The sequence below is a fragment of the Aulonocara stuartgranti genome, assembly GCF_965226115.1.
Source record: "Aulonocara stuartgranti genome assembly, chromosome: 13".
In the NCBI taxonomy this organism is placed as follows: Eukaryota; Metazoa; Chordata; class Actinopteri; order Cichliformes; family Cichlidae; genus Aulonocara; species Aulonocara stuartgranti.
In genome coordinates, this window is record NC_138949.1 from 18,294,535 (window position 1) to 18,315,069 (window position 20,535).

General features: G+C 39.4%; 1 protein-coding gene across 7 annotated transcripts; it reads left to right on the top strand.

The window, feature by feature from the left end:
- Window positions 1-3,417: 3,417 nt before the first annotated feature.
- Window positions 3,418-20,514, top strand: slf2 (SMC5-SMC6 complex localization factor 2). 7 transcript variants are annotated; one of them, XM_082557810.1, is made up of 22 exons: window positions 3,418-3,556; window positions 4,307-4,341; window positions 4,823-5,155; window positions 5,267-5,352; window positions 5,474-5,722; window positions 6,826-6,871; window positions 9,411-10,834; window positions 10,957-11,039; window positions 11,121-11,234; window positions 11,338-11,505; window positions 14,610-14,715; window positions 14,796-14,883; window positions 14,969-15,110; window positions 15,244-15,331; window positions 15,426-15,602; window positions 15,959-16,053; window positions 16,490-16,577; window positions 16,774-16,896; window positions 17,026-17,103; window positions 17,200-17,286; window positions 18,207-18,275; window positions 18,390-20,514. In XM_082557810.1, exons 1-22 carry the CDS (start codon window positions 3,513-3,515, stop codon window positions 18,957-18,959), a joined length of 4,293 nt encoding a protein of 1,430 aa, XP_082413936.1. In that variant the 5' UTR covers window positions 3,418-3,512; the 3' UTR covers window positions 18,960-20,514. The 7 variants fall into 7 exon arrangements, with proteins under 7 accessions (XP_082413936.1, XP_082413935.1, XP_082413934.1 ...); XM_082557809.1 differs by having other exon boundaries at window positions 4,823-5,352; window positions 9,414-10,834; XM_082557808.1 differs by having other exon boundaries at window positions 3,419-3,556; window positions 4,823-5,352.
- The last annotated feature ends 21 nt before the right edge of the window (window positions 20,515-20,535 follow it).

Below are 20,535 nucleotides of genomic sequence, written 5' to 3' on the forward strand. Positions count from 1 at the left end.
CAGTGACAGGTAGGTCTGGGTGGCTTTTTCCCCTTAATAATTGAATTTAGATCTGCGTTTTGTATTTACTTGGGTTATCTTTGTCTAATATTAAAATGTGTTTAATTATGTGTTTGGTATGTAAATGTAACAAATATCCAAAAGTAAAATGAATGAAGCATGAAATCTTGGTGGTGGTCAAACCACAGTTTTGACTAAATTCATGAAGGAGAGGGTATTTTTTTTTGTCCCAGGGGCATATTGTATTTGCAAGACATTTTCCAGAATTAACCATTTCTCATGACGACCTCGAAAAAAATGAAAAATTACAATGTGGGTTCTAATAGATGGATTCAGCTCTATTTCTGGAGAAACTGATCAGGAAGGCTGGCTCTGTGGTCGGCATGAAGCTGGACACTCTGGTGACAGTGGCAGAGAAAAGGACATTAAAGAAACTGCTGGACATTATGAACAATGCTGGGCATCCTCTGCACACGGCCATTAACAACCAGAAGAGTCTGTTCAGTGACAGGTTGCTTCTCCCCAAGACAAGAACTAACAGACTTAAAAACTCCTTTGTCCCACACGCCATCAGACTGTTTAACTCCTCTCTGGAGGGGAGAGGGAGGGGAAACAGGAAACAGGAGGACAAAGGAGGGGGGAACAACTAAGCTGTAGTGCCTCTTCACCTCACTGTACAATACCTTGTGCAATACTTTTTGTAAATAGTCAACAGTGCAATAGACTCAATACTTGAAATGTGCAATTCACTTGTATTTTTATTTTTTATTCCTATTTATTCTATTTATCCCCTTTGTATATTTTATTTATATTTGTCTCTGTATTTATATGTGTGTGTGTGTGTGTGTATGTATATATATATACATACAGTGGGGCAAAAAAGTATTTAGTCAGCCACCGATTGTGCAAGTTCCCCCACTTAAAATGATGACAGAGGTCAGTAATTTGCACCAGAGGTACACTTCAACTGTGAGAGACAGAATGTGAAAAAAAAAATCCATGAATCCACATGGTAGGATTTGTAAAGAATTTATTCGTAAATCAGGGTGGAAAATAAGTATTTGGTCAATAACAAAAATACAACTCAATACTTTGTTGGCAATAACAGAGGTCAAACGTTTACTATAGGTCTTTACCAGGTTTGCACACACAGTAGCTGGTATTTTGGCCCATTCCTCCATGCAGATCTTCTCGAGAGCAGTGATGTTTTGGGGCTGTCGCCGAGCAACACGGACTTTCAACTCCTGCCACAGATTTTAAATGGGGTTGAGGTCTGGAGACTGGCTAGGCCACTCCAGGACTTTCAAATGCTTCTTACGGAGCCACTCCTTTGTTGCCCGGGCGCTGTGTTTTGGATCATTGTCATGTTGGAAGACCCAGCCTCGTTTCATCTTCAAAGTTCTCACTGATGGAAGGAGGTTTTGGCTCAAAATCTCACGATACATGGCCCCATTCATTCTGTCCTTAACACGGATCAGTCGTCCTGTCCCCTTGGCAGAAAAACAGCCCCATAGCATGATGTTTCCACCCCCATGCTTCACAGTAGGTATGGTGTTCTTGGGATGCAACTCAGTATTCTTCTTCCTCCAAACACGACGAGTTGAGTTTATACCAAAAAGTTCTACTTTGGTTTCATCTGACCACATGACATTCTCCCAATCCTCTGCTGTATCATCCATGTGCTCTCTGGCAAACTTCAGACGGGCCTGGACATGCACTGGCTTCAGCAGCGGAACACGTCTGGCACTGCGGGATTTGATTCCCTGCCGTTGTAGTGTGTTATTGATGGTGACCTTTGTTACTTTGGTCCCAGCTCTCTGCAGGTCATTCACCAGGTCCCCCCGTGTGGTTCTGGGATCTTTGCTCACCGTTCTCATGATCATTTTGACCCCACGGGATGAGATCTTGCGTGGAGCCCCAGATCGAGGGAGATTATCAGTGGTCTTGTATGTCTTCCATTTTCTGATGATTGCTCCCACAGTTGATTTTTTCACACCAAGCTGCTTGCCTATTGTAGATTCACTCTTCCCAGTCTGGTGCAGGTCTACAATACTTTTCCTGGTGTCCTTCGAAAGCTCTTTGGTCTTGGCCATGGCGGAGTTTGGAGTCTGACTGTTTGAGGCTGTGGACAGGTGTCTTTTATACAGATGATGAGTTCAAACAGGTGCCATTCATACAGGTAACGAGTGGGGGACAGAAAAGCTTCTTACAGAAGACGTTACAGGTCTGTGAGAGCCAGAGATTTTCCTTGTTTGAGGTGACCAAATACTTATTTTCCACCCTAATTTACGAATAAATTCTTTACAAATCCTACCATGTGAATTCATGGATTTTTTTTTTCACATTCTGTCTCTCACAGTTGAAGTGTACCTCTGGTGCAAATTACTGACCTCTGTCATCATTTTAAGTGGGGGAACTTGCACAATCGGTGGCTGACTAAATACTTTTTTGCCCCACTGTGTGTATATATATATATATATATATATATATATATATATATATATATATATATATATATATATCAGACACAATGAGAAAAATAAGTTTGTCAGAGGGAGATCTTTTTGGCACTCTTGGCTTAACACAAGAGGGTAAGCTAGTTATATATATATATATATATATATATATATATATATATATATATATGTATTTCACCGTCATTGTGGATGTTGGGTATCGAAGAATCCATAGGTCCGTCATCCTATTCATGTAGCCCCTTCCGCCGGGGTTACTTGCGTAGTAGCATTCCAACAACGCCCTGTTTTCGTCTCTTGCCCACCGATGCCTTCTTGTTCCAGTAGCCCACTTTTCCCCAGGGTGCCCTGGTTCCTCAACACCTGACGCGGACCTTGTTGATCCGGGCGACGTCCGAGCCGGCATGCCTTCATATTTATCTGTCTCGCTCATGTCTGCGGTAGGCTTGCTTAGCATAGGGGGTCTAGCCTTAGGACCCTTACTGGATACAGACGCCCCAGGCAGGAATCGAACTTGCGATCCTCTGTTCCAAAGAGCGCAGTCCTGGGAACAGCTAAGATACTGCGCAGGACCCTCAAGCTCCCAGGCCTCTGGTAGAGGACCCGAGCTTGAAGGATAAACCGCCCACAGGGGCGTGCTGGGTGTTTTTTTTTTTTTTGTATGTATGTATATATAAAATAATTTCCCCCAGGGATCAATAAAGTATTCTGATTCTGATTCTGATATATATATATATATATATATATATATATATATATATATATATATATATATATATATAACAATTCTGTAACTGTAACTTCGGTCGTTGCTGTGCTTTTTTTTTGGAAGTCGAATTTCCCAGAGGAACCCACCCGAGGGATTAATAAAGTTCTATCTTATCTTATCTTATCTTATCTTATTTCGGAAGCACTGGAAAAAGACTTGGGGAAATAGTTTGAACATCTACAGAAAGAATTCCTTTAAAGTGAAATACTTTTGAACTCCAAGTTCCATGATGCAGTTCGTGTCGTCTAAGCGGTTGCAAGCGGGAGAGGATGTTTGTGGCACCGGGAATCACCAGTAACGTGTTATTGCCGCCGTATGTAGTTGCAAACAGACTTCCCAGTCCTCAAAATGAGGAAAGCAACAGAAAACTAAGGAGACACTCGGTATGAATAACTGCTAACTGGTCATTTGCACGCGCGTTAGCCAGCTAGCTAAACATTACTTCCTCAAACGACATGCTAGTATTTATTATGCATTTTATTATTCGCTAGCTAGCTACAGAAAGACGTTTATGTAGGTTCTAAAATAAAACGTTCATAGATGGCTTTGTTTCTTCTTAAAGCGAGTCCAACACGACGCAAGGAACTGATGCTAATGAATAACGCTGTCATATTTAGCTTTCTTTTTCTCTAGCTCCTAGCATATTGACAGGTAATAATATTTAACGGCTAGCCAGTTTGTTGACGTCTGTTTGGGACTGAGGTTCTCAAGCGACACTGCTAGGTTATGTTAATTTCAGGCGATAAGACATTTTTATGTCAAAACAACATCACGACATGTCAAAGCGTGAAACTATTTGATCTCATGTTGTCACCTCAAATAGCATGCCGTGATTGGTAGCCATTAGCCAAACAGAAATTCTCTAGCAAGTGTCTCCCTCGTTTTGTCTGTGGAAGGTTAACTCGTGCTTTGTTGGACGTCTTCTTTTTCTCATTTTTTTGTGTGTGGGGAGAAAAATAAAACAAAAACTGAAGTTGCGTCATTGTCGTCGGCTTGGTGACCGGGCTAACTTCAAACGTTAATAGAAACATGTTGAGTTCCCATTTCTCTGTCTTTTTTGCAGCCCACTTGGAGCTTGCTTCTCACCGAGAAGTAAAGGTGAGTCGAAGTGACAGGTCGAGTGTTAATTTTCATTAAAAATTTTTACTTTTACCTGCTCCTTGAGACTTTGCCTCTCATGTGTATGCTTTTACTTACTGTGCAATAAAGCACTCGACTGTAATGTTTATGATGTAAGTTTTTGTTTGTTTGTTTTATTATATAGTCTCACTTATTGTGCAGTTTCATGCTGTGGGACTGTCAATGAGCAGTTAAATCAACAACTGAGCCAACCAAAGAGTCAGAATTGAGAAAAATAAGTTTGTCAGAGGGAGATCTTTTTGGCACTCTTGTAAAAGCTTAACACAAGAGGGTAAGCTAGTCATTACTTTTCTCTTAAAACAAATTCAGACCTGTAATTAAAAAAAAAACCAAAAAACAGATGGATAATCCTTAGTAAGTACAGTAAATGGGTAAGGTGTAATGTAACAGGTTCTTCAAAAGACCATAATGCATGCATCATATTTCCTTTTTACCTTAGTAAAGGACCTTGTTGTTGAGCAGCGCTCCCTACCCAACACATCTTTTCACCAGGAGACTCCAATGAAGCCTTCTCGGGTCCCTAACCGGCTTTCTAATCCACCACCGAGGAGAATGTTGCCAATTCAGGCACCTGAGGTGTGCTACAGGGACAGAATTGGTCCACACTGGCAAAATCATCATCCCCCAGGACTAATCCATTCATCAGGATTTAATTCAAGCAATTCACTTAATCTTGGTTCCCCCGTGGAAAGACCTTATTTTATGCCAAAGGAAAGGTTGGGTCCTCCAGAACACTTTGGTCAACCTCCAGGGCTTGTGCCAAACAATCCAGGTACCATTAGGATGTCATTAAATCCCCCAATACCAGGAGGCCATCAGCCAGGATCTTTTGACACATTTTTGCTTCCAGTGGCTATCAACCAATCGCCATCTTCCCACATAGGCCGAGATCAAGTGACTGAATTCAAGGCTTCTTCATCCAGCTCAGAAAGTAAAACTGTAACAACACAAAGACAAGAATCAGATAAGGTATTGTTTCATCTTTTTTCATACGGTTTTAGGAGAAACTCAGATTTTGTTCTGGTTGAGTGTTTTTATGATAAATATGATTAGTTATGCTGAGTTGATGTGGTTCTTAACGTTTTGTTAGGCTCAGTCCAGTGATGTGGAATATTCTATACCTACGGTCCAGCTGCACAGACCATCTGTGAGTGTTACAACCCCATCATTCAACTACAGAGCACCCAATGAAGTTCACCCACAGTCCCCTTCATACTCAAAAGGCTGGTATCCTAATATCAGCCATTGGCCCTCGCAGGGCTACCATCTCCATCCAAAACCCCACTCATCCGACAGTAGTCGTTTACCCATCATGCATATCTCTGTAGCCTCTTCCCAGGTAAAGTTTTTATATATTTAATAACACAAAGTTTATTTCGAGTTTTGAAATCATGATGAATGCTTTCTACCTTTCCAGTCTTATGCCAGGCTGGTCAGGCTAAGAGCTTTTCATTACTTGGTTGGATTGAGGATAGAAGATGACATAGCCAGCCTCGGCAACATGATTTTTTTTTTTTTTTTAAATCAACGATTTAGCATTATAAACAGACTTAATTGCCCTTTTTTCATCTTACTATTTAGCAATTTCTAAATTTAAAATGGTTTTTAAGGAAGACAGTAGGAAGACATGTCTTATTAACATGTTACTGTATGTTATTTAACACAGAAGTAAGGCAATTTAAGAGCACCTGTTGACTTACAAACAGGGAGAATTTGTTGCCACCTTTTGAGTTTGCAACACCACCATAATATCTATTTTTTTAAACCTGAATCAGATATTAAAATATTTGTGAACAAAATCAATACTGAGACTAACTATGATTAAAATTTATGAAACTGGCAATAGTTGGAAGGTATTTAGCTGTTTTCACACATGAACTGTGGACATTGTCAAGAGATTAGATTTTTTTGATATGGGCTGGTGTAACCCAATCTCACATGTAGCACACAACAGGAGATTGTCTGCATCTCTTTGGTTCTTATTACTGTAAATATTATATATTTATATTACGTATATAAATATTACATTTGGTTTAGGCGAGGGGTGGCAGAGCATGGAAAGAAAACTGAGCACTCAGTTTCCATAAGACAAACTGGCTATTATTATAATTTTATAATTGACTTTATAAAATGGAGCTGGCAGGTTAAAGACAGTTGTTTTTTTTCCTGATTCAGCTGGTTTGATTATTTGTTTCTTTCTCATACAAGTTAATTGGGTATTGTCTAGAAAAGTTTAGCACCAGAGGGCATGCAGAAAACAGCTTTAAATAAGTTAAAGTGCATTTACTAGCTATTTATTAAGTCTGTTTATTTAAAGAAATAATGTCTGAACTGGTTGTCACTTGTTTTGTTTTTTATAAGATAAATTGCATAGCCACAATGTTATTGCTGTTCAAATATCACTTAAGTAGGTCACTAACTTTTTTTGTCTTTTTTTTGCAGAGCCAGCAACAGGAGCAAACACCTTCAAGTGAAAAGTTAATTTCAGGTAATATTGTAATTTAAAGTAAATTCTAAACTTTCAGATAGGTTATGTTTGGCAGTATTGCTTGTTAAGTCCTGTAGCTTCAATACACTGAAAATATCACTGACCTGCAGGTAATGTGGGGGGGTATGAAAAGGGGGAAAAAAACAAAGCAAAATGCTTGGACACTGCTAGCACAGGGCGCCCACACAAACGCAAAACAGAAGATGAAGCATAGCTGAATATGTTTCCAAACCAACTTCATTCTAAGCCAAAGACTAGAAAATATGGTGAAGCATATCTTCCCTTTGGTTTCACCTGCACAAGTGCCGAGGTAGGTCTCCCCTGCAGAATTGGTTTTCCAATTGTGGGGAGCACGCGCTGGGCTGTTCAAATTACGGACAAACAGTATCCCACATTCTTGATTTTTGGTTCACAAACACTTCTGATAATAACTAACTACTCCTGACATTTTGGAGATGTTAGCTCTTTATACAGTAAAGTTACAGTGGGATACAAATAATATCAGGCTGATCCTGCCACAATTTGTTCCCTGGGTTCAAATCTCGGACAAACAGTATCTCACAGTTGTTTATGTTTTTGAACTCATTTTGCACAGAGGCATTTTTTGAAAAATGTATTGATAGCAATGTTGAACATTATTACACAGAAAAAAAACAACTACACGTAAAATAATTACATCGCGACGCCTCTGCCTTTGTAAATGGAGGGACAGTAACTGCGTGTGTGTATGTAAGCGTTTAAAAACTGAAGATAGTCAGATTAACAGTATTTTGTCTCTATCTGCCATTCTGCAATTCATCTCATGTAAACAACGTGGCGCACAGCGTGACGTGAAAAAAGGCACATACCTTTGACGTTGCATGACGAACTCTGTATTCCTCGTCCACACGTAAATACAAAAAAGGAGTTTTAAAAAAATCTGTTTTCAGTGATTCGAAACACCGTTTACGTGTGGACGAAACGGGTGCGTTTTCAAAAATACCCGTGTAGGTGTGAACGTAGCATAAAAGAGTTAGTAGTTTATTTTATTACTACCTGTAATTTTTTGCAGATTGCTTGCATTTGCTTAATTGTTTACTAAATGTTTGAGGTGTGAAATAAACCACAATGGAGCAAAATATGGGTGTGTGTGGTTGGAGGATGTGTTTGTGCGGGGGGTCCGAACATTTTTCTTGTAAAACAAAGGGGAGCCTAGCAAAAAAAGTTTCCGAACCACTGTCCTAAGTGATGAAAACAAATTGTACTAGGCTGACTGTATGGTTGGCATGCTGCAACAACGTTATTATTATTATCATTTGTACAACCCATAAAGTATTATCCCCGTCCTCTAAAATGTACACTTGGCATAAAGCAGTTAGGCAGGTAATTTTCACCTGGCATTCACCAAATCCAAACTTGTCTAATGGGTCAACTGGTCAACGGCCAGATAGAGAAATGTTATTTGTTATTCCAAAGAACATATTTCCACTGTTTCACGGTCCAGTGGTGCATGCTTTACATCACTCTGATTATTGGCAGTTTGCTTGATGACATAATGCTTTCATGTCATTAAAACCTATGCCATACTATCACACTCCAAACACACAGTATTTGTCCTGATGTTCATGTCAGATGAGGTTTTTAAAACTGTGAAGTTACTGAGAGTTGGCAACTTTAATGCACTATGTGCCTCAGCACCCACTCTCTAACTTTATGTGGTCTGTCACTTTGTGGTTGAGTTGCTCTGGTTTGTAAACGCCTACACTTTGCAATAGTCCTACTTACAGTTGATCATACAATATCTAGGAGGGAAGAAATATCCCCACCTGACTTGTTGCAGTGGTGGCATCCCATTACAACAGATGCTTGAATTCAGTGAGGTCTTTAGGTTGACTCATTCCTTCGCAAATGTTTGTCAAGGTAGACTGCATGGCTTGGTGCTTAAGTTTTTACACCTGTGGCAGGGATTGAAAACCTGAATTCAAAGTTTAAGAAGTATGGCTTTTAAAAAATCCCCTAATCCTGATCTGTTGTCACTATAATTTGTGCTTCAGATGTCCCTTTAGGAATTTCTTCATGCTTAAAACAAAAAATATCACCTACTCTTCTTTATTTTCATGTGACATATAGAGCTGCAGTAGATATTTTCATGATTGATTTGTTGGTTGATTTAAATGTTAAAAAAAAAAAGACTTTTTCATCTGAGCTGTAAAATATAATACCTGGGTGGGGGGGTGTCCATTGCATATGTGGTTTTGTCTGATTGCTATTTGTGACTCTAAAAAAAATAGTAAATTTGAAAGCCTGGAATCATAAAATGTATAACCTTATCCTTTAAAAGAAATGATGAGTTTATTATCCGAATAGCTGCCAGTAAATTTCTGCAGTTGCAGACTATCATTCTTTTGTGAACAGATTGAGGTACATTTATCTGATGTGGATAGTAAAACCCTTTTTAAGACAAAGTTAAAACTATCAAATTCTGGTCATTTTGTAGACATTAATGAACCCTCAATATTGTTCAAAAGAAAATATCATCTTTTTTTTTTCCTTTCTCCAGCAGTGGACTTGAACTTCTCATCACACAAGAGGCGCAGCGAGTATGAATATGGTTCAGAGAATGCCAAGAAACCATGTACTCAAGGGGCAAACTCAAACAAAACGGAGACAACAAAACCCACTGTTCCCACTGCACTTGCGCCTCAGCCGTCAGTGATGCATTCTTCAGAGTCAGCAAACCAACACAAAACCACAGATGGCTATCTACTTACAGAACAGGCACGTGGACAGTCAGCATGCTCAGAGCTGTCATCTACTGTTGGATCTTCTCAGTCATGCTGCAAGTCATCATTGCATAAAGAATGTACAGAGAAAATAACATCAACAGGTGCAAAGGAATCATTTATAAATTATTCTCAGAGTCATGTACCACAGTTAAAGGAAATGAGATCACATGTAAAGCCAAATGAGGGAAGTGTGAAAAAGACAAGCGAGCAAAAAAATAAAAGGGATAAATCAAGCACTTTGTTCAACTCTGATGTTCCTCAGAAGGACACTACTAGCTCTTCACCTGCTGAGTTAGGCAGTCACCACTCTGGTTTTTCTTCCAGTAGTAGCTCTGTCAAGACCCCGAAAAGAAGTAATCCCAGAGGAGAAAACAGAAAACTCAGCAGTAGCCCTCACAAATCAACCTCGAAACCAAATTCGAGCTCTTTGACTGGTCGGACAGGAGAGCGGAATAAAGCTTCTCGTTCACGAAGACCTGTAGCTTCTTATGACGCCAATGATCTTTTCACTCCTGATCCTGTGACTTACATTGTTAGCTCCTCAAATAAGACTGTAAAACCCAAGATAGATGGGGAAACAAGCAAAACAACAGAGAAAGGTTCATCCAGCATCGCAGGAAGCTCCAGCAACTCAATTACTGAGTCCTCTTGTGAGAAACATCAAAACTGCAAAATAACCGGTCCTCTTCTTGAAGCATCGTCCACTTTACCTAATCCACTAGGCAGTTTTCCAACTGTAACGTTAACACGGGTAAAACTGGAAAACTTAATACCACCTCCTCGAGATAAGGACACCAAAAACAGCCCCATCCCTTCTTCACACAGGCAGCTTAAGGGTGACCAAAATCCATCTCTCCTCTGCAAAAAAGTGAGTACAGGTGCTGTAGAGACTGACAGTGCTGCTGCTGAACAGACTTCTACCTCCAGTTATTGTCAGTCTCTACCACTGAAGGGGCAGGAAAGTAAAGGTGATAACAAGCAGATAAATGAAGAGGATCCCATAGATGTGGAGCTGGACTTGGGGCTGAGTTTTGCAGTAGATGTGGATCTAACCCAAAGCTCCCATAGCAGTGATGATGAGCAGCTACTTTCCTTGGAAGAGATGATGGAGCGTGCTACTAAACCTCCAGATACACCTGAGAAGGGAACATTCTCAGATCCTAGTCCACCTAGACGTCTGAGCTCTCAGTCAAAAAATGTAAGTAAAATGTCTTGGTCTTTGTTGTACGCAAAGTTGTTACTGTATAAAAATAAGCTTGCTGAGCTAAAGGACAGTAAAACTTTATTTGGATGTTAACTATCACATGTTGTTTTCCACAGCAACCATTTCAATCCACAACAAAGTCAGGCAATTACAAGAACAATCTTGACCAAATACTGAAGGAAATAAATAACAATAAAAAGTGAGTTGTTCATAAAGTTTCACTGCCGTTTCATTTCAAGAGCTACAGCATCTTCACGAAACTCTCTGTATTATTCACTAGATCAAAAGAGATTGAGAGACAACTGCTAACTGCATGTGAAGAGGACCTGTTGAAGATAGCTGAATATGAAGAAGCAGAGGAGAACCGAGAGGAGGGCATTTCTTCCGAACAACAGTAAGGCACACAAAGACATGCTGCCACTTTATATTTTGTCTCTGGGGAACCGTGTTTTCACTGTAGTTAGCTAAATTGTGAACTGCTCGAATTTGTTTACCAGGGAATTCTTGCAGCGGTATTCATTGATGTCTGCTGCAATCAAAGAAGTCCCTCCAGGAGAAGAAGTGTTCAACCTGGAGAAGTTTGGTCAGATCTTTGACCAGGATACATTACAGCTCAGGCAGTGCCTGGTCAATCCACAGGGAACGGCACAAAAAACTCTTCTGTGGTGAGCTGAATTTCTGTGTGTAAAAATGAAAGGGCAACATTTGTTGTACTTTTGTACTAAAAATTAGATATATGTAAGTAATTATTGTTTGGAGTGCATGATTTTTTGATGATTTTAAACCTTTGCCCAAATACTGCATTAGCAACAATTGTTCATCTATAATTTCTTTAAAGTTGTCTTGAATACTAATTGGACAAATTACATTGAATTAACCTCTGGGGGCATTTTTGTTGCCTCAGCTTTAAAGTGTAAACTGGTCTTCCAATTCAGCTAGAAACTTAGCAGAGAAGCCCAGACTTCCCTCTCCCTGGCCACCTCCTTCAGCTTTTCCAGGGTAACACAGAGGTATTCTCAAGCCAGCCAAGAGATATAAGCCCTTCAGCATGTCCTGGGTCTGCCCCGTGGCCTCCTCCTGGTTGGACATGCCTGGAACACCTCACCCAGGAGGTGTCCTTGTCAGATGCCCAAACTGCCTTAACTGGCTCCTTTCGATGTGGAGGAGAAGCAGCTGTATTCTGAGGTCCTCTCAGATGGCTGACCACCTCACCTTATCTCTAAGGGAGAGGTTAGCCACCCTTCAGAGAAAGCTCATTTCTGCTGCTTGTATCCGTGATCTCATTCTTTCCATCACTATCCAAAGCTGCAGCACCAGTCTGTTGATCGCCTACTCCCCTCACTCGTGAAAAAGACCCCAAGATACTTTATTTTTCTTTATTGGATAGATGCAGTGAAGGCTGACAGGAAATCGGAGGGAAAGAGAGAGGGGGAGACATGCAAAGGGCCAGGGTCGGACTCGAACCCGGGCCGGCCGCTCTCAGCCATGTGGTATATGGTCGCCTGCTCATCCAACTATAATAATCCAACTAGATACTTAAACTCCTCCACTTGGGGCAGTAACTCGTCCCTGTCCCGGAGGGAGCACTCCACCCTTTTTGGGGTGAGGACATTGGCCTGATTGTGCTGACTTGCATTCCCACCGCATCACACTTGGCTACATACTGCTCCAGTGCCACCACCTGATGAAGCCAACAGAACCGTGTCATGAAAAGCAGAGACAGGGTTTTGAGACCACCCAAGTGGAAGCCTTCTACCATTTGATTACACCTAGAAATTCTGTCCATAAAAATTATAAACAGAATCGATCCAAAACCCACCAAGAATGAGTCCGACTTGTTGCCGGCTATACGGACCAAGCTCCTGAAATGGTTATTTAAGGATTGAATGGCTCGTAGCAACTGGTCAGACACCCCTATACTCCTGCAGTACCTCCCACAGAACATCCTCAGGGACCCAGTCGAATGCATGTAGACTGGTTGATTTTCTGACTGACTGACTGAAATTTTATGTCAGCAACCATGTAAATCTACCTCTACTTAAACAGAGGTTTTATGAGTCCTGCATAGTGTATCATGAACAGAGGATTCACAGTCTCTTGAAAATAAACTGTTAAGTGGGTCCCAAAAGTCACCAGATCTATTTGCAAAAAACAATAACAAAAACGCACAAAGTTAGCAACACTGAAGTTAATAATGGTAGGAGGAGTAGGCATGTGGGAATGATGATGGTAGGGTATGATGTGGAGGGTTAGGGAACATGTGGAAGCCTAACCACTGGTCATTGTAGGACAGCTACACAGAGCAGATAGTGAGAGCTCTCATCAATAAGAAGCTTCTATGAGACTCGTTGTTTCTTGGCTGGAGAGTGAAGTGTAGCCTTAAGAATCACTCAAAGATCATTTATGGCCCTTTGAGAGCTTGTGTGTGCTTATTGTAGCTGAGCAAGAGACTCTTCGGTGTGTAACTGTTGGGAGGAGTGTTACAGTCTGTCTGTTGAACTATATAAAATATAGTTAGCAGTGAGCTCGTGTGTAATTTACTGAGATTTATAGAGTGTGTTTTCTTTATGTATGATGTTGTTTTTTGGGTTTCAGGTACGCTTATTAATCTTGCTACTTTTGATAATTTATAATATTATTATTAGTATTAATATGTGTTCACAGTCTCTTCCTGAGAGTGAGGAATATGGCTTATTAATTTAATACTGAATATTGAATCAGTACTGTATCACAGATACCCAAACCCATGATATGGTTATGGAATTCAGAAAAAGTTGTATTGGTGCATCCCTATTGATAGTTCAGCTTTCTGTAAGAAGTAAACATCCAATAACACTGCAGCTATGGGCATTCGTTCAGTGTGACTATTACTGGGCTCTGTGCTAATTTTAGTTTTATATATTAATGACATTTTTCAAACACTGCTTTTGACCTCCAGTGGACATCACGGATGCTTTTATTATCAGCCGGTTTGACTGTAGGATAACTCTAGTGCATGCTGTTTGTTCCCCCAAAAAACAAAGATATGAGGAATCTTCAGAAGCATGGGAGATATTTTTGAAGTATGCACTAAGTTAGCAACTTGAATAAGGTCAGGTAGAGGGCCATTTTTGGAAGTGTCAAGTTCTTCTGAGTCCCTCTGTGTTGGCTTTTTAAATTTTAAACACCAAATTATTTGCATAAATTACTCATTAGTCTGGGGGAACTCCAAACCAAATACTTCCTTTTCCTGCATAAACACAAAGAATCTGATAACAAATTTTGACAATAGCATACAGAAAGGAATCTGTCTTGTATACCAATAGCATTAAAAAAATACACAAGTTTAAATTAAGACCTGGAACATTGGTCTTAGCTTATTATATTTTTTACAGCAGCTTTACTCTGTGCTTGATGTTTATTAGATTTGTCAATAGTGTGCACTGTACTTCAGAGTGGCGTGACAACCTTTGAACGAAAGGCTTTTTTTGTACATATCCTAAGGCCTCAACGTACCTTTTTCATAATCTAATATGGAGCCTTCTGATAAACTTCACTGAGGACATTTTACTCTCAGGGTAATGAACAACAAGTTAGGTCTTGTCAGGAGAAACTACAGTTTGACCTGAAGGCACTTAGTAAAAAGGTAAATTAGCACAGTTAGTCCTATCCAACACACTGCACTCAGGGATGTATTTAAGTTTGCACACTCATTTTCAACTCTTAGTTTTCCTAAATAATGAATAACTTTGATCTTTCTCTCCACTTACACTCTCCTGCTTTACATCAGGTCCAGCCCAGCTCAGCTGCAATTGCATGTGAATATCGGATTGTTTCAGGAAGCTTATGACTCTAGCTCACCCTGTCCAGCTCAGGTTACCCGTTTCCTTTTCAAGGTAGGTCTGACACACACCCGCACTGTGTTTGTTGTACAAATGTTTAAGCTTGGGCAGTAATTCTTTGTCGATCTCATCAGATGATGTCAGTCCATAGTGAGAGGATGATATCTGAGAAGTTGCTACAGGCCCTCTGTGATATTGCATTGACTGCTGCTTATCAAATAGGTCAGTGCTGTCCTTCCTAAGCTTTTGGTAGTTTGTCTTTAAAATGTACATAGTGTTGAAGTTCTTGGTGTGAATACTTCCACAGTGAAATATGGAAACCAGCAGTTTAAAGTGTGGGTTCCCAGTTTATCTGACGTGACGCTGGTCCTGATGAACATGGGAGTGCCATTTGTTAAACTCTTCCCTTATGAGAATCTGCAACCTCCATTCACAGAAGGAGATCTGCTGTGAGTGTCATCACCATATGACTCGCTCATTCCTTTTGTTACCTTCTATATAAAACTATAACACGTGAGCTGAAAGTTGTTTATTTGGTCACTTTTTAATTTAAAGGAGTTGAATTTTTCTGTGTTTCTGCAGGGAGGACGTCTACATCAAAAGTGATAGTCCTACCCACAACAAGGAAGAGACCACTTTCCCTGAACACAACTGCAGTAATGTTTTAAAGGTAGTAGACAATAAATGGCTGATGACGTTTGAGAGCTTAGCAGATTGAGTACAACTCCACCACTCATTGTTTTGTTTTTTAATCTTGTTTATAGTACCTGTCTTACTGCATGGGTCTGTGCCCACGTGCATACAGCGACAATGAGCTGCTGTTGATCCTTACTGTAATGAGTCACATCGGCCTGGAAACGCGTCTCATCCTCGAGTCGAGTGTGGCACTGGAGCCTCTGCTGTGTAAAATTGTCAACAACATCAGGGATTGGGACGCTCTGGTCAGTGCATAAATGTCATTGTCTGGCACTTTATTTCCTCACATTTCAGTTTGGCACATTAAAGCAAACAGTTTTCTTGTAGCTGTTGTGTTTAATCATCCCCTAAGTGGTGTATAGTATGGTTGTTCCTTATGAAGACATGTAATTAATCTGCTTTAGAATATTAACACGTTCTAACAATTAGCTCAGTTTTCTCATTTTATACTCTTTACATTGACTAACAACAGATTTTAGGATTTGTTTCATAATTCTTGCATTAAATACAAAGTACTAAACGACCAAGCTCCAGATTATTAATCTCAGCTTCTTGGCTTGTATGGCTTTAAAAACTTTATTTACTTGCTTTATGTCTTTAGCTGCCAAAAATCTGCCTGGCTCTCACTGATTTGACAGATGATCACCACAACATGTGCCTATTAGTTCATCTCCTGCCTGACAACATTCGTGGAAAGTGAGTCTTTTTATCCTTCTTCTTTTTTCACTATCTACTCATATATACTTAATTTCTAGATATACTGATTTTCTGATTATTGTGTTTATCTGATTCTGATTTATTTATGCATTTATATACACAGCTGAATCTAAGAAATTTGTCAGCCAGCAGTTGATGGAAGTGAAAATGAAAGGGCTTAGATACTTCATGTATCAGCATGTCTTGTTTTGCTTGTGATATTCACAAGATTTACCATCCCATAATACAGCACTATAACCTACTATGCTCTGAGCTACAGAATAGCATGAAGACATGTAAAAGTGAAATAAAGCCAGTATGAAAACAAATACTTTCAGCATTTTGTGATTTATTAATTTTTTTGATTTTTTTTTTTTCACAATACCATACCATTAAAAAGAAAAATGTTCTTTTTATGTTTGTTTTATTTGGACAGAGAGTTGCGCCGACATCTAAGCCTGTGCATGATTTCTAAGTTGTTGGATGGAAATTGCAAATACAAACCTGTGGAAAGAGAATTTCAGGTAATTGGGTTAACTTGTAACCTTGGCAGTTTCCTTTAAACCCAGCGCTTGAAACACTTCTCACATGTAATTTTAAATTATGTACCGGTACATTAATCCACTCATCCTCAGGGTCGTGGGGAATTTGAAGCCTATATGCACAATAAATATGTAAATCAATTTAATTAATAGAGTTTGGTTTTTGTTTGGTATTTAGCTCTCTGAACTGAGGCCATACCTTCCTCGCATGCAACCTTCCTCCCTTTTCCGACACATGACGAGCTCTTCTGGAATGAACCAGAAAGATAAAGAAGAAGACCTGGGCACACTAGACCAGCAGGTGATCATTTTGTTACAGTCTGAATTGCAAAATGTTCCAACCTTGACTTGTTTTACATCCATAATAACACCTGGACATCATTTTGAAAATGATTTTTCTGACCCAAGATCCTTTTATCATTTCTTCCAGTCCTACTACCTGTGCTATAGCCTTCTGACATTAGCAAATGAAGCATCCAACTTTCAGTTTTTTCCCGCTCACCAAAAGGTAAATTCTTTTTTCCAGTCTTATCTGATTTTTAGATGTTATTGGCCTGATTTTGATTGAATGTTTAAACCCTTTCCTTTTTTTTCTGTCCCTCAGAAGCAGCTGCTGTTTTTGTCAACTGAGCTGGAAACGCATGTTAAATGTGACATCAGGGAGAGTGAAAAATGTCTTTATCGCAGCAAGGTAAGCATGATTTAACAAGTGTGTGTTTGTGTGTGTGTTTTTCTGCAATTCACAAAATAAAATCTACAATACTTTTAACCAAATATGGGAGCCGCTGGTCCAGGCCTATGCTGCTCAAAACTATTTTGAATGTTAATGACTTGACTAGTCATTCGCCAGTAGCTTGTTAGCAGTAACACTAAGCAGACAGAATATCAGTTATTACCTCTCAGCTGTAAAAGGCTTTTTTAATCGACATTATGAGCAGGTGGGTAGACACTTAACTTTTTAAATGCGATAACTCAAAAACGGGGCAACATAGAAGCTTCAAATTGATACCAGAGAACAAGGTGACATCGGATTTAGAAATTGATACAATAGGTGTGTCTACTAGGACATAGAAGGGAAGCACTGGTGGTTGCCAGCATTTTTGCATCTTTGTCATCAGATTCAACTTGTTTTAGATTGACCTGAGATCACAAGTAAATCTGGTGCTTTTCCCCCCATGTATTTAAGTTCCTAATTTGAAAAACTTACCCCACAGTTAATGCGTTAGGAGTTTTCTCTTTCCTCCTAATGGCAGCCTTTTCTCCAAAATTAAATGTTTCAAGTTCAGTTCATAGATAACACTGTACACAGATCTGTTAGTCAAGATATCAAAACTGCTTAATAGCATTTCACAGATTAGCAAACAGTATAGATGAGGCTAGACCTAATAGACAGTTGTAATATATTTCCAGATTAGGAACCCGTTTAACTTGCTGAAACTCTATGCCAGAGACATCTGTACTACTTTATATTTATATTAAATATATTCATATGAATCATCAGAAATATCAACAAATCATTGCAAGTTTCTTTTCAGAGGTTCTGATAAATGACATTTTTAGTGTGCTACATAAACCTGTATGAGAACTCTTGCCTTCCTCTTCTTTCTCCAGGTGAAGGATCTGGTGGCGAGGATCTACACCAAGTGGCAGATGCTCCTTCAGAGGACAAGGCCTCTCGATGTACAGTATTCACACACATTATTTAAATAATTTCTTTACAGGATGTGTTTACTTTGTGTCTTAAAAGATAATTTTATAATCTTATTGGCTATGCTGGTCTTTTCCCTTCTCTAGGATAAACTGTATGATTATTGGCAGCCTGGGGATACTTTGGGGTACAGCCAGGAGGAGCAGGAGGATGAAGATGACACTGCAGAAGAGGAGACTGTGGTGGAAGAAGAAGTAGAGGGGGATGAAGAGGAAGATGGAGAAACAACTTTAACTGAACAGAATGAAGCTGTCATGGTTGCTGAGGGAAAAAAAGATGCCAGGGTGGAGCCAGAAGAAGACACGAAACTTGGTGAGACAGAAAAAGACACAAATGTTATTGCAGCAGAAGAAGGCATGACATTTGGTGAACAAGAAGATATGAACACTGCAGAGACGGAGGAAGACATGAATATTGATGAGGTGCTAATGGAGGAAGATGGTATCCCAAGTGACATAAGCAAAACAGAAGAGGAAAAAGAAACGGTACCTGGGAATTTAAACCAAGTAGTGCCTGAGACGGATCCTCAAGCACCCTTGGAGTCTGAGGGAGTGGATGAGCAAGTGGCTGCTCCCAACATAGGGCATGTTGATGAGGACACTGAGATTGAAGAAAGAAAAGGAACACACCCGGCACCAACAGCTGGTTTATTCTGATAGAGATGATCAGTTTTCAAGGCTTTAACAGCCATTGCCTTATGTCATGCTGAATTTGCACTATTTACCAGACCTCTTTTCCTAATTCCAAAAGGTTTGAGACTTTCACAGTGATTTTAAGGCAAACTGTGTATTTACCTCAGTCAGTGAGGTTATGTTTTTGTCGCTTTTTTTGTCTGTTGGCACATTTAGGCACAAGCTTCCAGGCTGATATATTTTTATGAAAGTTTGTGGAAAGATGGAGCATTGGTATATTAAAAAATTCATCGTTTTGTTGTTTTTTTGACTGCTGCATGTGTGCACATTGTTGTTTTATTGTTAAGTGGCCAAATATGGAAAATAAACTTTAAGTTAAATTAATTTCTTGTCTCCATAAGCAGCGCCAGACAAAATGTCCACCCACCAGTGTTTACAGTACTGTTGTGTTAGTGATAATCTTTCTAATATGCAGAAAAGTAACAGTGAGAGGATTTGTGGAAATATCCATGACTTGCTATTGTAGCAACAGATTAATGACATTTTTTCATATTTTGGCTAAACGTTAGGCAGCTTGTGAAGTACCAAGGAAGTAGATTGGTTCACACATTTATTTATTTTTTTGGTCTCAAGTAATGTTTATTGTATTAAGTGTCACCCATGTATGCATTTTTGTTTTGCTTCCACGGAACCACTTTCTTGGAATTTTTTTTAATATCACTTTGTTACCAGCAGCATATTACAAAAACACATCCTTTTTTCACAATTATTTAGTTGGAACCATGAAAAATGCCAAAAATAAACACATTTTCACAGGCATAAAAGAGTGCTATTTGGCACCATTAAAGTGCTGCCAAATGGTATGCACTGTCCTTTAAAATTCTGGACAAATGTTGGACAAAAAAAATGTTAGGAAGAAAGTGTACTCCACGTAAACAAAATCTTAAAGTCATGTTCTTAAGAAAAAGGAAAACATTCAACGAGAGATGTATCTGGCCCCTCAGTTGATCCATTTACTCATCAGAGTGAGCTCTCATCAGAGATGGTCTTGTCCAAATTGGTCTAATTAATAATAACACAGAAAGGTACAGTCAGAAACTCCATGCAATACTATCTACAAAGCATCAGATTGGTAGTTGCATCATTTTTCAGCATGACAATAATCCCAAACAGTGCAGTAAAAGCACAGATGGATGGAAAAATGCACAAAAGAACGATCATAGATTGGCCTCCCCAGAGCCCGGACCTTAACATTGAAGCAGTGTTGGATCATTTTGACAGATAATGGAAGAAAAGTCAGTCAACATCTAAAGAAGAGCTTTGAATGTCCTTCAAGAAGCCCGGATAGTTATTCTTGAGGACTACTCAAAGAAATTACTACAAAGCTTGCCTATGAGAGTTCAGGCTGTGCTGAAGAATGAAGGTGGTTGTACTAAATATTGACCTTCATCTTTGGCTTTTGTATAAACTGTTTTTACCTTGTGTAACGTAGTTCCATGTATGTTCGCCTATGTTTAAATAAATTACATGTATATCCCATTTTCACAGTGAAATAAAATTAAAAGACTTTTGTACAGCATTTTAGTTTAATTTTATATAA